Source organism: Hesperophylax consimilis, chromosome 4 (assembly GCF_061612785.1).
Source record: "Hesperophylax consimilis isolate HC1 chromosome 4, BYU_Hcon_1.0, whole genome shotgun sequence".
Lineage (NCBI taxonomy): Eukaryota > Metazoa > Arthropoda > Insecta > Trichoptera > Limnephilidae > Hesperophylax > Hesperophylax consimilis.
This window is the reverse complement of record NC_142839.1, coordinates 24023218-24040924: the sequence shown is the minus strand read 5'-3', so window position 1 is coordinate 24040924 and position 17707 is coordinate 24023218. Positions and strand designations below refer to the sequence as shown.

General features: G+C 34.5%; 1 protein-coding gene across 1 annotated transcript in view; it reads left to right on the top strand.

Moving 5' to 3' along the window:
• LOC149424398 (tyrosine-protein kinase transmembrane receptor Ror-like) overlaps positions 1-17707 on the top strand; it is a 252480-nt gene that overhangs the window by 152254 nt on the left and 82519 nt on the right. The window contains exon 3 of the mRNA XM_089651529.1: positions 1534-1683. Within this exon, the coding sequence (XP_089507655.1) occupies positions 1534-1683 (150 nt within the window). The remainder of the gene's footprint in view (positions 1-1533; positions 1684-17707) is intronic.

Genomic DNA, 17707 nt, shown 5'->3' with positions numbered 1-17707 from the left:
GAAGTACCTCGGCCTCACCATTGATCCATATCTCAAATGGAACCTTCATACCCAAATAATTGCAAACAAAATTAGAAAAACCATGCACTTTTTTAGAATCATACGAAACTTTCTCGGCTTTCAAGACCTGAAAATGATTTATTTTGCAGTCTGCCAATCTATTATTGAGTGTGGTATCATATCATGGGGAGGCGGCACTTCATTTGCACTAGACCCAATCATAAAGGCTCAGAAAACAATTTTAAAAATAATTCTAAGGCTACCTATAATTACAGACTCGAATCTAATTTTTAATATTATGAATGTATTCGATGTTCGGCAGCTATATGCAAAAACCATCCTAACTCATCTATACTCAAATATAAATAATTACTACATAAAAAGTTCAAATACACGATGTACTCGAAGCAATAACAAAATCTTATTACAAATTCCGAAAACACATACTACGTTTGGTCAACGAAATTTTAAATACTTTGCGACAAGACTCTACAACATTCTTCCAGACAGCATAAAACAATGTGATTCACAAAAAAATTTCAAAGATAATGTAAAAATTTGGATTAAAAATAAGAATAGGGCCTTTACCGGTGCATTCACCCAAATTTGCAGTTATTGAAGTCACCACATTACCACCACATTATTGAGCCAATACTTCTTAATACAAGTATAGGTATGTTCAATGGTATTAGGAACTAACACAAATAATTCTGCCTCAACACAGGCTAGCCTAGTGAGGCGGTATTTGAGAAACCACAACTGTGCTTTTATTTTCTATTTACCTTCAAAATATTATGTTTGTATTAATAGTTCTTCATTTTGGTTAAATTTATAACCTTAAATATAAAAGTTACAAATTAATGTACACCATAATATGTATGTATAGTTGTAATGTGTAAACTTTCCTAAATAAAGATATTATTATTATTATTATTATATGTAACGCATTTAAGCATTAAAATGAATCATCAACATAAAAAAAGTTTTTTTTCAAGTATGAGGATTTAAAAAATAAAGAGCACAAGTTGCGCCACAATACGAAGTATGTCAAAAAATACAAATAAATATTAGTTTATATGTGTGGAAGGATATAATGGCCAACCTTATGATTCCAGAGATAGCCTCATTTTTAATATCAGTCCCATACAATTTTTTCTTCAAAAAATGAAAACTCCTTCATTTGTACACACAATATACGAAATTTTATAGCATAGTAATGATCAGCAGAACCTATTTCTAGCCAAAAAATATACCCTTGAAAATTCAAGTCTCTATGTCTATGAAAGGCGATTTTCAGCCCACTGTGCACCAGTACGCAGTTTCGAAGCGTATCTACTAGATAGTAAACAGAATTACTAGTCAGATTTCTTAGTTAAAAAGTAATGTATTTTTTAAACGGCTTCGATTTTTATAGTTTCTCAAGAAAAAAGTAATATTTTATTCAGACTACAAAATAAAAGAGTTTTTCATAGTGCTTCTTAACAGGTGTTTTACAAACATAATGAAATAATCAGTGTTCGTCTGTTTGTTCAGCAGGAGGCCCCCAGAGTGGAGAATGCAGGCCCGGCATCTGCGGAGACGAGGCGGCCTGCAAGAGTCAGCCCGCTGCCACACATATCTGCATTTGCCCCCACGACTCATCTCATCCTACCAAAGACCTCAAGTGCCCCAACAGATTAACCGGTAACTTATTTTTTTGTTTTAAAGTAAGACAAACATTCACGGGTTACGAATAACCTGACAATATTCGAAAATCTTCTACTACCACCACAGTAAGCGGATGTTGCTTGTGTTGTGATGGAGGACTTAGCTAGCCAAGGAATTAAACACACTGGGTGGGACCCAAACTAAAACCTTCCAGATCACAAGACCGGGACACTGAATCAAATCAGCTTCCTAACTTGTATGGAAACCTTCAAAAATTGTATTTTTATTTATTTTTTTAAATGAACTAAAACATTTTAAGAGGCAATGTTTAATAAAGTAGACTAAATTGAAAATAAAAATTACAACGAAAATTTTTGTAAAATCCCATACAAGTTAGGAGGCTGCTTTGAATGAGTAACGACCGGTCAATTATTATTATTTCAACGTAATATGTTTCATGATGTAATTGTTATGTTTTTATAATTATTAATTATACTGCGAATTTAGATTGCGAAATTATACTCATAATAAAGCCTACCGATTGACAGGTATTTTATATGAAGTAAAAATCATTTATTTATTTACGCCCTTCGGGCTTTTACAACTTTGCCATGTTGCGCTACCTCCTTCTTTAGCCAACGTTTCATACAGCATTGCAGTGTCCATCATCAGGGCAGATGTGATAATACCTAAAAAAAACAAATCACTTTAATACCATACTAGAGTACTATATCATGTAGAGATACAATGGCCATTAAAATCACATTTAAAATTTTTGTTCACTTTTTTTCCCCTATAGACTCAAAAACTTCTGGACCGATTTCATTGAAAATTTCAAAGTTTTTTCTTATTATTTGCAAACGAAGTTGAATTACAGTGCGCTAAATCCAGTGAAATTCGTGATATGTCCATGTTCCTGGAACTAACTCAATCAAACAATGTGTTTAATTCTAATAATCGAATGTTAGATTTAGGACGAGTTGTTTCGGAGAATTTGAAGACTTTGTTATTATTGCAGTTCTCTCAAGTAACTAGCCTATAATGATTTTTAATTTGATGAATTGTTCAAATTCTCCGAAACAACGCGACCTTCATGGATGAGAAATCTGACGAATTATTATTGCCTCTCGATAAACACCATCTACCATTAGATATTATCATAAGAAATATGTATGGAAGATCTCCAAACCATAAATCCTAATGATTACATAACTTTAACTAAATTACGAAAATAGTGTAAAGAATTATCAATAAAATGCTCTAGTGATTACGTTAGCTTAATAGAAAAAGAGGTACACCAAAATGTAAAAAAATTACGAAGTTTTTCTAAAACTCAACAAAAAAATGATTGTGGATTTTCCAATAACAAGTACACATGAGAAAAATGTTCCAACAGTATCGACGGTATATTTAATTCATTTAAAAGTGTTTACAACACAGATATTCCTGTCAATACTGTTTCCGATATTTCAGTGGAAGAGTCATTAAATCTAAGCTAATTTTTCATCAAAATAGAAGCCATAGAAAAAGGCATAAAAGAATTAGATAGCAATAAATCTGCTGTACCGGATGGTATTCTTCCAATAGTTTTTACACCCCGTCATAGTAATCTGATGAATCCTGCATATAAACCCTCTTGGTCTTGTAAGTTTTTTAGATTCTCACGGCCAAAAGCATTTTTGTTGTTTGTTTTTGGGGTGTTATGCCGTGTTGCGCTAACTCCTTCTTTAGCCGACGTTTCGGACAGCGTTGCAGTGTCCATCATCAGGGCAGATCCGGTAGATCCGAAGATGTGTAAATTTTGGCTGTCGAGTTTGTGCTTATTTATTTGTGGCCTGGGCCCGTCCAAGTGCGAAATGCCAACGGAAGTGGCGACATCTTGTGGTGAATTCTAGAATTAGAAAACCGATTGACAGCTGTTAGAGTAGATGTACCCAGTATCAAGGTATAAATGCAATGGTTTTATATTGGATTATTATATGGTATTGGAGTATACTTAGACATGTTATTTGCGTTTAGCTTTGGTGACCTCTTGGTCTTTTCTAGCTCAGTGGAAAAAGAGTTATTAAACACTTATTCATAAAAAAGGCGATAAAATCGATATATCCAACTACAGACCAATTTGTATAACGTCTGCTTTACCGAAACTTTTTGAGAAATTAGTGCTAAATGTAATTGTTAAACCTATCAACAACATTATTGTTCCTAACCCACATGGCTTCATCACAGGTCGCTCTACCATAAGTAATTTAATGTTTTATGAAAATTACATATCTGAATCTCAGGATCTTGTAATGGTTCCATCCTTCTACATTTATACCTATTTGAAATAATGGTTATTTCTCCTGTCTGATCTGCAAAATGTTGTAACATCCTGGTCATTGCCCTTCGACTTTCCTAAGCTGTTGGTGGCGCCCTTAGAGGACTACTTTAAGAAGAAACCCTAGCTAAGTCTTTCGACCCCCGTATGGAACATACGGCAGAAAATCTTAAGATTTAATTCGCAATAATGCCCCTTTTTCAGCGTTGTGTATTTTTTGGTTTTGAAATTCATATGAGATATGAACGGGCTATTAATGCATATATTTGTGGTAATCCTGGTTCGTTTAAATTAGAGTGAATGATCCCTTTACCATTGAAATTTTAAAAACTTTCTTATAAGACCGCGCGTTTAGCCTACTCTCGTCTCCTACAGTACCCCTAACTTTAATACAGTAGTAATCAATTGTAAACCTTTCCTTTTAAGCTCTTTCCTACCTTAAATAAATCCGAGGACATGAAATAGTTTCGTTATTGCACAAATTAGTATAGTATGGTATTGACATGCATAGTGCGACGGTTTTCACCATCTCAGCTCCGGGGTCGCCTTCATTCTGTTTTACATATATTAATTTTGTTATTCGACACTTAATCTTTTATATGGAAGGGACGAGAGGGGGGGGGGAGGAGAGGAAGGGTAAACTATGTGATCGAAATGTTTTTTTTTTTTGCAAATTACGTTGGCTCCTCCGCTGACCAAATACGAGAACGGTGGATGGTGATCAGAAATCAAACGCTGACCCCGACGTGGCTACACTATACCCCACAGCTGGCGACCCATTTCATAAAGGTACCCTGACCTGTCGGATGCATTCACGTCCAAGAGAAAGCGAATTAAGTCATCACGCCACTTCCGAAATCGCTCCAACGCCCATTCCTCCGGACGAGCTACTTTACTGAGTCTAGATGGGGAAGGTAATTGCATCCCATATCATGATACTAACGCGATAAGTGTGTCGTGTAGGTTTTGCCTGATGAAGCTCAAACTCCCACGTGCCGTCAGACCTACAGTTCACCTCAAAGAAGCTGCTGTAATTCCGCCAAGGGAGCGTTCCAGTTGGCTTACATCAGCCTCTCGGTCGACATCATTGGATAATGTGATAGTGCTGCGGACTTATCCCCACGTCATCTCACGCCGCCGCCCTCCACGTGGATTTTCACAGACGTCCAAAGTGCTTTCGTCCTACACGCCCCAACTGCAGGCCATGTTCCCGTTCATTACCAATTGGCATCACTATTTCCATTCCACTTTCGTGCCCAATAACTCCACACGGCCCCGTCAGAGGGTGTAGTCCATCCAGCGCTTCGTTGGCCCGATCCGTCCACGCTGACAACCCCTCTCACGTGATAGCGTGAGAAAAAAAATCCTTCTGTCTAGTCCGTGTTTGTGAGAAACGGATTTGCAGCGACGCTATCAGACATTACCCAACTATGAAGTTTACTCGAGGGGTAAATTTGGGAATGGGGTAAGGCTTGAGGGTAATTATATTGATATTGTCGGGGAATCCTGAAAATTGACATGTTGGTTTTATGTACATATTAAAGTGGATTAGTAGTAACTGTCAGTCGGCAAATATCAGCTTCACGCGTTCCAAGTCCATCTGGGAATTTGGTTGAATTGAATTGGAAATAAAAACACTTACCCAGTCCCTATCCGCTAAATAACAACATCCGGGTTGGGTTTTACACAACCGTTGCCATTTTGGGCGGGGTGTTCGCGAATATCACTAGATTTACCCTGAGCTTATACATAATATAGGCTCTCACTGAATTAATAATTGACCCAACAAGCAAATTAAACAAAGATCAAATTGCAAAAATGGTACCAAAAACAAATGCTATTCTCGGAACCATTGCTCAAATGGCTGCCAAAATGGCAGCACTCGAGGGTGAGCTGTCAGCTTTTAAAGCATTATCCAATAAACCTAACTCAGTAGTATCTACTTGTGAAGCAGCCGACGAACTCGAAGAAAGAAAAAAAAGAGCAAATAATCTAATAATCATAAATATTCCTGAAAGCTCTAAGATCAACCAAATAGAAAAAATACAAGATGACAAAATACAAATTACAAATATCTTGAATAAGATTGATAGTAACATTGAAATTAACTCTATCAACACTTTACGCCTTGGAGCAGTGAGGCCGGATAAACCTAGGCCCGTTAAGGTTATTCTAAAGAACTCCACTGAAGCAATAAATATCCTCAGGAGAAAGAACTTTTATCTGACCAACTCCACTGTTAAAATCTTTTCCGACCAAACACCGAACCAACGAAAATTCTTGTCGGACCTCCGCCAAGAATTGGAAACTCGGATAAAGGGAGGAGAAGTTGGGTTAACAATAAAATATATGAATAACAAGCCCACAATAATAAGGTCAACTTCAAAAAACTCAAACACATCATCGGATACGGCCAAAATATCCGAGGCTGCCGTACCAAACTCATAGAGCTACAAACTACTCTTCCACTACTCCAACACATTGAAGTTTTTCTTCTTACCGAAACTTGGCTTGATCCTGATATTCACACCGAGGAACTTGGATTTTCATCTTACAACACCTACCGCCTTGACAGAAATCTAGCCACTAGTACTAAAACCAGAGGAGGAGGAGTTCTTATATCCGTTACAAAATTACTGCCATCCACTCGATTAATTTGTAAACATCTGGACGTGGAACAGGTATTCGTTTTACTAAAAACTAAATCAGGCAAAATTCTACTGGGATGTGTCTACATTCCTCCTGGATCCAATATCACAGTCTACAGAAACCACATAGATGACCTCGAAACCTTTAAAAATAAATACCCTGATGCCAGAACAATTTTATTTGGTGACTATAATACCCCCTGCATTGATTGGATGAATAAGGACTCTTATAATAACTTAAGCCTACCAGAAAATGCCCGCGAAATAATAGATATGACGAACTTACTCTCTCTACATCAAGTCAATCAAGTCTACAATACCAATAATCGGCTGCTGGATTTAGTATTCTGCAGTGATACCTCAGTCCATATTGCTAAATCAGTTGACGAGCTTCTCCCCCTAGACTGCCACCACCCCGCCCTAAGCTTAACCATCACTACTAATAACTCACCAGATGACACAACTGTTCTTCCTAATCTAACTTATAATTTCTCCAAAGCTGACTACTCTAACATGAATCAATATCTTGCTAATGAAGACTGGTCATTTCTTCACCATAATAATACTATTAACTATAATCTTGAATTATTTTACAAAATTATTAATAAGGCCATTGAAAGCTTTGTACCACTTTCACACTTCAAGGAAGCGAAGTTCCCAAAATGGTTCAGTGGCGAGCTAATTAACCTAGTTATCTGTAAAAAAATTGCACACAAAAACTTTAAAGAATCGAACTCTCTTATCGACTACAAGATATTTCACAACTATAGAACTCAATGTAAAAAACTATCAAGAAATTCATATTTCAATTATATAAATGGAATCGAAAACTCTATACCTTCTAATATACAAAACTTTTTCACTCACGTTAACTCTCTTAGAAAAAACAAACAAGGTTTACCCCTTTCAATGCACTTCAAAGAAAAGAGTAGTACTGACATGAATGTAAAAGTTAACTATTTTGCTGATTATTTTAAAAGCGTCTATGACGAAGATATCCCAGACAATTATATACCACCTTCGTCGCTTAACGAGAGCATACATATCCCTGCCATACACATCAACTTAAACGACGTTATAAGTAAAATCAAATCCTTAGACAAAAACAAAAAGGCTGGACCTGATAATGTACATCCCAATATCCTGATAAATTGCATTACTTCACTGGCTGAGCCGATTTTTCTATTGTTTAATCAATCCCTTGACACAGGGTGCTTCCCTGATATTTGGAAACGTTGTTATCTAACTCCTATATTTAAAAAGGGTAATAAAAGTGATGTTACTAACTATAGACCAATATGTAAGCTATCTGTAATTCCTAAACTTTTTGAAAAACTATTACTTGATAAAATTTCACCATGTATTAACCATCTCATTGTTCCGAATCAACAGGGATTTTTGTCAGGTAGATCAACTCTGACAAATCTCTCATTATATGAAAACTATATATCAAACGCATTAGCTAACAGAACTCAAGTCGATTCCATATATACGGACTTTATCAAGGCCTTTGACAAAGTATGCCATAAAATTCTCCTGATCAAACTACGTAAGCTCGGTATTGACGGAAAACTTTTAGAATGGTTTGCTAGCTATCTAACTAATAGAGTTTTACTTGTAAAAATCAATTTGTTCATTTCCAATCAATTTATAGCTACCAGTGGTGTACCACAGGGGTCTCATTTAGGCCCAATATTATTTTTACTGTTCATAAATGATATTGTAAATATATTTGATGAAGATATTAATTCGTTACTTTTCGCAGATGATTTAAAAATATTTAAAATAATCAAAAGCGCTGAAGATTGTATCTGTCTACAAAATAATTTGAACAGGTTAATTAATTGGTGTTCTCTTAACAAACTTCATCTGAACATAAATAAGTGTTATTCAATTAAATTTTACAGAATAAATCAACCAATTATTCATTCATATAAACTCAATAACTCAATCCTTACCTCTGTCGAAGAAATTAATGACCTGGGGATAACTTTCGATTCTAAATTAAACTTTATATCGCATATAAATAATATTAATAATAAAGGAATGAAAATGCTAGGCTTCATTCTTCGAAATTCCAGAGGTTTCAAGAATATTTCAACATTAAAAATTTTGTATACATCCCTGGTTCGTAGTCAAGTCGAATATAACTCCTCGATCTGGTCCCCCCACTACAAATTACATTCAGATTCAATCGAAAAAATTCAACATAAATTCCTAAGACACATTAATTTTAAACTCGGTATTCCCATTGAAAATATAAATTATAATTACTTGATGAAAAATCTAAATTTATTAAAACTCTCAGATCGAAGAATTATATCCGACTTAATATTTATGTTCAAAATTGTAAATGGTAGTATAGACAGTCCAGATTTAATTAACCTCATTGAATTTCATATACCCACGAGAGCTACTCGATCTAAAATTTTGTTTAAATGCAACAATATCAGGACTGAGTATTCCAAACACTCGCTTGTACCTGGGTTGCATGAAGTTAGTAATAGATACGCAGATGTGGCAGATCTATTTAACTGCACGCAATGTAGGTACAAGAGGGCTATGCTATCAAATCTTTTCAATCAATATTAATTTAATCTAATTCTACCTTATTTGCACTATAGAAACTTATGTACTTGTATCTCTTGTTTACTTACTTACTTACTCTCTAATGTCATTTTACAATCAAATGCCACATATATTTGTAATTCTTTTTTAAAAATATTTTTACGATTTTAACTGTGACATGTTATCATTGTTTATGGTATATTTATACCGTTGATATTAAATAAATAAATAATATCTTTACCTCCACCTGATACATCCTCAACTTTATTTTCCTAATTTTTTATTGTGTTACCCTCTCTACCGGCCGTAACGAATGTGCTTCGATATCTCCTCCCTAACCTGGTAGTTATTGAAAAATTTTGTTGTAACACGGCTTCGATCGAGCCCAAAGCGCGGTAGCAAGATACTTAGGTATATAGATTTCAGTTATAATTTGACTTTAATCCGAGGCTCCATTGAAGCCCCCAATTAAAGTTTTATCACTTTCGTTTAATTTTTTCCGAGAAGAATATTTTTGGTTTATTATCCTTTGACCACAATCTTTTGTTTATGATCCGTGACTCTAATTGAATCCATAGCAATCGCGCTCAACTTTATTCGAGAAGAAATTTTAACGTTTATTAATTTTAATACAATTCATTTATAATCCGTGACTTTATTTGAATCCATAACAATCGCGTTCAACTTTATTCGAGAAGGAATTTTTAGCGTTTATTAATTTTAATTACAACTCGTTTATAATCCGTGACTTTATTTAAAACATAAAATCGCGTTCAACTTTATTCGAGAAGGAATTTTTAGCGTTTATTAATTTTAATTTCAACTCGTTTATAATCCGTTACTTTATTTAAAAACATAAAAATCGCGTTCAACTTTATTCGGGAAGGAATTTTTTAGCGTTTATTAATTTTAATTTCAACTCGTTTATACCAATTAAACTTTTCAACCTGAATTTAATTATTACGTCAAGGACACTGAGTCTAATTTCTTCAAACACTGAATTGAACTGTATGTTTTTTTTGACCAGAAAATCTCTAAGTCCAGGATAATGACCAAAGTGATAATTCCTCCTAGCGCGGCGCGTATACTCCCTTAAAAGGTCCTCGGCGACTTGTGACGAACTATCGATTTGTGCCCGCGCATGATGTCTTATAGCAGTAATTAACTACGCTTGTCATTGCGATCCAACCTTTATTGAAGCGTTACGGTCTTATATTTCTCGCACAATATCCTCTGTGTGACTTAAAACTTATCAGACTTACCCTTCTGCGTTTCTCAGAAAAAATGGGCATCTGCTGTCTCACAACACAGGCCCGTACTGGTGAAATTCTGAAGTTTGCCCCATCCTGCAGGTGCCTTATAATCCGTCAAAATTGACCTGTTTTTCTAATTTAAATTTTTCGCGTTCCTATTTGGTCCGTGATGTGTGTTCTGATGACCTTTCCTTTAGTGCGCTAAGACGTCCTCTTACGCGTAACTAATCAAAATTTTCCTCTTAACTTTCCGTTTTCGTGGATATATCCTACAGCCTACCTTTAATCTTCTTTCTCCCGTGTGGAAATAGAACTCGCAACTCGCCTTTTGTCGAATTGAATGCTGTACACGTCCGTTCCTCCCTTTACCTCCCGAATCGATCACTTCTGACAACCATTCCCCTTCCTCCGTATGATAAGTCCCTTGCGTAAGGTCGCCTCCTACATTGCACATTTATTCACCTTCCCCTTTCGTAGTTTAGTATAATAATCACACTTTTCACTGATTATTCCAAGTTACTAAGGCCTTTTCGGTACTTGTTCTAGTTGAAATGTCCCAGTACACATCATGTCGCTCACCCTTTGCCTTTCGTCCGAGATCGCATCGGTTTGATAACCTGTTTATTTCTTTGGCCAGTTTCATTTTAAGAACTATTACTGAATTTTCACGATTCCTCTCTGCAATTATGGGTGTTGGCCTTAATGATTCTGTCACACGCCTATCTTCTCTCTTCGTCCCTCAACTCGTTTCAAATCAATCAGAGGTCTCAAGTTCCCTTCACAACAAACCCGTATGTACTCGGTCATAATTCCTCTGCCAAGCGTCTATACATTAATTTTAATGTATTTTCGTCTTCCATAAGCCACGTATAAAATTAAGTACTTTCGATAATGGTTATTACCGACTAAATGACGCAGAACCATGTTCGAAATTTTCCCAAAAATCAACTCTCTCAAGTGTCTGAAATTGGCAACCCTCTTACTTCTTTTAACCTCGAGTAACAGGCCTGTTGCTACCAAATCTCGCTCCGTCCGAGTGAAGTTATGCGTTCAAAAAAGGTTGTGAACTCCTAGAATGTCAAGTGATTTAACCTTGATCCTAGCCCCGTTCGTTCACCTATTCATTTTGTGGGAATATTTCCAAGGTCGATGCTATATAAATCAAAACCTAAACACGCCCCCTATCTGTAATTCCCTTTGTCCTGTCAGAAAGTCACGCCTTCCCCTTTCGTCGCAACCCTAAAGGAAACTCCCCCACCTTTGTATGCAGTTCCCTGTAATTCATATGCGACTGTGCCGACAGATAGCGCTACTATGACGGATTATATCATCTACCTCGGGAGAGACCTTGATTCATCACAATCTCAAGCAACAAGTATACAGTATATACACTGATTTTAGTAAAGCTTTTGACAAGGTTCGACATCACATACTTATATATAAACTCCGATTATTTGGCATCAAAGATAAATAACTTCACAAATACTATTTATACATAGCACATTAGAATACCTCGGAAGCATTCCAAATCAGAAATTTCACCGTCGAAGGATTGCGACTACCTCTAAGGTCCGCAATAGGCTAGCAGCTTGTAGCCAATTTATTAATCCAATAATGTTTTGTCTGAGACGATAGAATTATCGCTAATGAGAAATTAATTAATAAATGAATTTTGATGTTTCCAACACAAATTCAAATTATTTATTTGAAAATCCGTCTAAATAAATCTAAGGATTTATTTTGTTCTGGCAGTCTCCAATATTTTATATTAATTTACTCTTTATCATTATGTAACTTTACCAGTATATTTTTATTTCAAATACTTTTCTGAAAATGCGTCACATCTGAAATCAACTTGATTATAAAATTATTGTTTGGAAATTCTACTTTCTTCTTATGATTTCCTCATTCTTACGAAAACTTGGCTTGATTCTAATATCAATACAGCGGAACCTGGACTACCAACTCACGAACCATATATAACGAAAGAAACAAGAATACCATTTACTAAGTCAAGAGGTGGTGGTGTTTTATTTTACAATCTCTAAGAAATTAGTCTCCAGGAAGCTCAATTCGACTTACAAAAATGTAGAACACATTTTTCGTATGGTTAACACAAACAAAAAAGAAATCATAAAAGGTTTTGTCTGTATTCTTCCTTCATCTGATTTAATTATCTACATATATCATATTGATGAGATTAAACTATTAATAACTAAATATCCCGAAACAAAAATAATAATTACAGGTGACTTTTCTGCCTTACATTAATTAGGAACCATTATTCTCAGAATTATCTGGAACTAATAACGTTAGCCTATCTATCATTGAAAGAGATATACTCTAAAAGTCATTTTTTTTTAAGTTTAATCAATTGAATGATAATGAAAATAGCAATGATCGAACTCTGGGTCTAGTTTTTCTAACGACATATCTGTGGCTGTAACTCAATTCGTAGAAGTTGTTCTTCCCTTAGAAACGTACCATCCATCTTTAGATATAACCATAAACAACATTATATGTGAAAATCCTAAAATTAAACGAATGTATCATAACTTTCATAAAGCCAATTACACTGAAATTTGTGTCTTTCTATTCAAGGTTGATTGGTCATTTCTGAATGATGGCGAATTAAATGACAATATCGAACATGTTTATTGTATCTTAAAACAAGCAATTAAAGTCGTGTGCCTGTTACGTCACATAATACTAAAACTTTTCAATAATAATACAATATTAAGTACAATAATTATCTTGTTAATTTAGTTTAAAAAAAAGATTATACACCATAAATTCAAAACAACCAGAACATTTCATGATTATACTGAATTTCACAAGTTGCGTAAACAGTGCGCTGTGACTTCAAATGTTAAAAAATATATAAAATAAGTTGAAAAATCCATAAAATATAATGTTAAATCTTTTTTAATTATTCTTAATCATTAAGAAACAACTATTATTCTATTCCTAGTGTCATGAACTATGGTGATGACTACTTGTACCAAAACTGACGATATTGTCAGTCTATTTGCTGACTTTTTCAAAAGTGCATACGAGAATGATTGATAGTTGTCTTTGTTGATAGTTTTCTTAAATTTTGTCACTGATATTAACTTACAACTATCTAAAATAGTAATTAAACGTAATTATATCAAAGCCTCGATTAAACTCATGGAGCCATAAATAAGTTCTGGTCCTGATAATGTCCATCCTATATTTCATTGTGTAAATAGTCTTTTCCATCCACTGTACATAATAAAAATCTTAAAACAGGAAATTTCCCCAATAGCTGAAAATCTAGCTATCTCACTCATGTTTTAAAAAAGGGCTCAAAGAATAATGTATGCAATTACAGACCTATTTACATTTTATTAAGTATTCCTAAGCTCTTTGAAAAAATCATTCTTAGCAAAATATCCTCTAACATTAAACATATTTAACAAATTATTATAAGCATTAATTACTCGAATGAAATATCCATACAAATTAAAAATATCTCCCTAGTAAAAATAAAGGCCGCCGACGGGAATTGAACCCGCGCCTTCTGATTGCCGGTCAGGTACTTTGAATAACTAAGTTAATTCCCAACCCGCCAAATAATTCAATATGTAAATAACAAAGAAAATGCACAAACAATATCTACTCTCGAACTACGGTCGTTACCGTGACTGAAATGGTATAGGTTTTGTAGTTGACAAAATAATCCAATAACAAAGTAAATGCACAAATAATAGCTACTCTCGAACTACGGTCGTTACCGTGACTGAAACGGTATGGGTTTTGTAGTTGACAAAATAAATCAATAACAAAGTAAATGCACAAACAATAGTTACTCTGAAAGTACAGTCGTTACCGTGACTGAAACCGAATAGGCTTTATAGGTGAAACGGTATAGGGTTTGAAGACAATTTTTCAAAACAAAACCCATATAGTTTCTGATGACAGAGCGCGCCGCCGCACAGTGGGCTGAAAATCGCCTTTCATAGACATAGAGACTTGAATTTTCAAGGGTATTTTTTTTGGCTAGAAATGGTTTGGCATGATCAGCAGAATCCATTTCTAGCCAAAAAAAAATACCCTTGAAAATTCAAGTCTCTATGTCTATGAAAGGCGATTTTCAGCCCACTGTGCGCCGCGACTGAAACTGATGTAGGTTTTGTAAACACGGCGGTCGATAAGTAAAAAATTAAGCACTGTATTCTATGGAACATATTCCCCGTGTATAAACACAAAGTGTACATAGTGTTACATTATTTTACCTTAATTGCACATTTTTTATCGGTCATGTGTTCATATTTTACCAACTACCCGTATAATATACAGGATGTCCGGGGGTAAAGTGCACTACACGATTTTAGAAGTGGAAAACATAATTAACTTTTTTTGAAATTCCAACGTTTTAAGGTAGTAAATAAATAGGTTAAAAAAAGTTGAATTGTTTGTATTGGAAAATAAATATTCTTCAATGAAAAATATTTTTGTGTGGGAAAAAAAATTATTAATTAATTTCGAAAAAACTTTTTAACTTATACTATCATGTAGAATTACCTCCCGAAGTTAGTGAAATTTACCCCCGGACACCCTGTATATTTTTAATAGGATTACGTATTATTTATATGAAAGCCCTGAAGGGGGTAATTATATACATGGTGATGCGACCGACTGCAAATTTATGTGTGTCGATCTGTAGTAGCTTGTACCGCAATAACTTCATTGCTCAATGTTGTGGAAAATCCATTTTTCCTAGCAGATGGCTTTATTATCTTCGGTTAGTACCTGCGAGCGTAATGGCCAAAATCGCTAATATTTATTGATTTAACGGTAGGTTGAAAACAGTGATTAATATCACGAAAACACTCGTGTCTCACATGTAAACTGCTGTGTTTACTCGACCTAGAAGGTCATACACACTATAACTGATATATGAGATAGAAACAAAGTGAAACATGGTATGGAAGCGTGTCGACTGTCGCCAAGCAACGACCGAACTGCACGGACTATCAAAACGGCGGAGTCAATGAAAGTTATGCGTTTAGTGTGTGGGTCGAAACAAAGGCGGGCTTAACATTCCCCATCAACTTAATTTTGAAATATTTTAGACTCACTTGAAAACAAATAGTTTTTTCGAAGTTAAGTTTAAGTATTGCAGCAATTGTTGATTCGAACACAATAGGTACTCATACAGATGCATTGCTTGCATACAGCATGTTTCAAACAGTACAGTATAAAGGCAGGGTAACTATACCCGGCTGGGCAGCATTGTGAGGCAGGTTAAGATAGAGGCTTTAGGAAGGTATTTATTAATGCGGGTCTTGAAGAGGCCCGGATTATATGAAGAAGGAAAAACATATACCGGTAGCCCGTTCTAATAAAAAATTTCGATATATGAAATTATATGATTTTTCAAAATGGATCCTCGTATAAATAAATACACGTGTTATCCCTTAATTGCAAGTAACAATAAGTAAGCTTCTGTTTTTCTTGGAGCTGTTGTCTGTTGTTTTCAATGTTTGGAAAAATCATTGAGCTGAAATAAATTTACCGAAATAAAGATACATTTCCAGATAAATAATATAATTCCTACATATGTCATACCGCAAAAAAAAATCTCTGGAAGAAATAAATTTGTTGATAAAAAAGATTCCCAGATCCAGAAAATCATTCCTAGAAATGGCATCTCTTGGAAAGCTTCTCATACTACCATAAAAACCTCACACTACCATATCAAGTATAGCATGTATAGGAATAAACATACATACAGATAATATCGATAAAACAAAAATAACGATAAGATTTTTTCCACTCAATTTAAAATATTTTTTTCTCCACTAAGAAACATAAAAAGACGTTATGTGTGTAGGTATCAATAAGTTTGTGACATGTTTTCAGATTATAGATTATTTGCGAATTTAGGATTGCGCTCGTAAATGCAGTGTAAGGTTATTGGAGGTTCATTGGAGTCACCTTGTGCCTTACGCCGCTCAAATGAACCCTAAATTTATCTCAAATGTTTCTCAGCAAACCCGAGGTAATTGTTAATAATTAAGTGACGTAAGATAAGTTTTTTTAATACTATTTTAGCAAATCCCTAGAAAATCGTTTGCCCTGCCTCTTAAGTATTTGTCATTTTGATGATAACAACATTTTAAAAAAGCATGCACTCTTATCTTGATTTTCACTCTTGTTTTAATCCCTTCAAAATTATATCAATATACCTAAGCAGTCTTTTATCTCCATCAATATTTTTATTGACTACGTGTGATACAGGGGATTCAATTGTTTATTCTCACCAACAGGGGCGGCTCGTCTAAGAAGGTCTTTTGGTCAAAGACCTCCCAAAATATGCTGCAATAGTCTTAATATAAAAAAATATAGTATTAATTTAACGAACTACCCGATTTTTTATTTATTTTTAATATTCGTACGGTAATTGCGAGTTCCAATGCCATCTAGCGTCCAAATGAGAAGCTGCTGTATGTACTTGGCGTGGGTCACTTCAAGTTTTATCCCGAAGTTATCGCTTTGCTATACAGACAAAGGAGGTCAACACTATCATGTCTTACGTGTGCTTAGTAACATACAAAATTTATTTTCAAGGGATTTTCGGACATGATTTGAAAATATATAGAATGATACGTAGTATAGAGGATATTACAATCATATTTATAATATCATATTTTACAATCTAATTTGGATAAATTGTATCATTGGTGTGTGATCAACTCATTATTTCTTAATATTAAAAAGTGCCAAGTTATTCGTTTTCTTAAAATCCAAAGTCATGTTACTTATGAATACTCTTTAAATAATGTAATCAGTCGCTCAGATCGGGGACATAGGTGTTATATTTGATAAAAAGTTAACACTTACTCTGCATATAAATGATACAACAAAGAGAGCTATACAAATGCTTGGTTTCATATGCAGAACAGCGAGTGATTTCAAGTCACTTGAATGTTTGAAAACATTGTACACTTCTTTATTAAGAAGCCAGGTAGAGTATAATTCGCCTATTTGGTCCCCATTGTATAAAACGCATTCTGACAATATAGAAAGGGTACAGCACTATTCTAAGATTTATTAACTTTAAACTGAATATTCCAATTCAAAATATTAACTATGTCCTTTTGATGAAACAACTTAACTTAATAACGCTGTCAGATAGGCGGATCATTACTGACCTTGTACTATTAATAAAATTATTAATAATTGCATTGACAACCCTGAAATTCTCGCCAATATAAAATTTTAAGTACCGAACAGAATATACA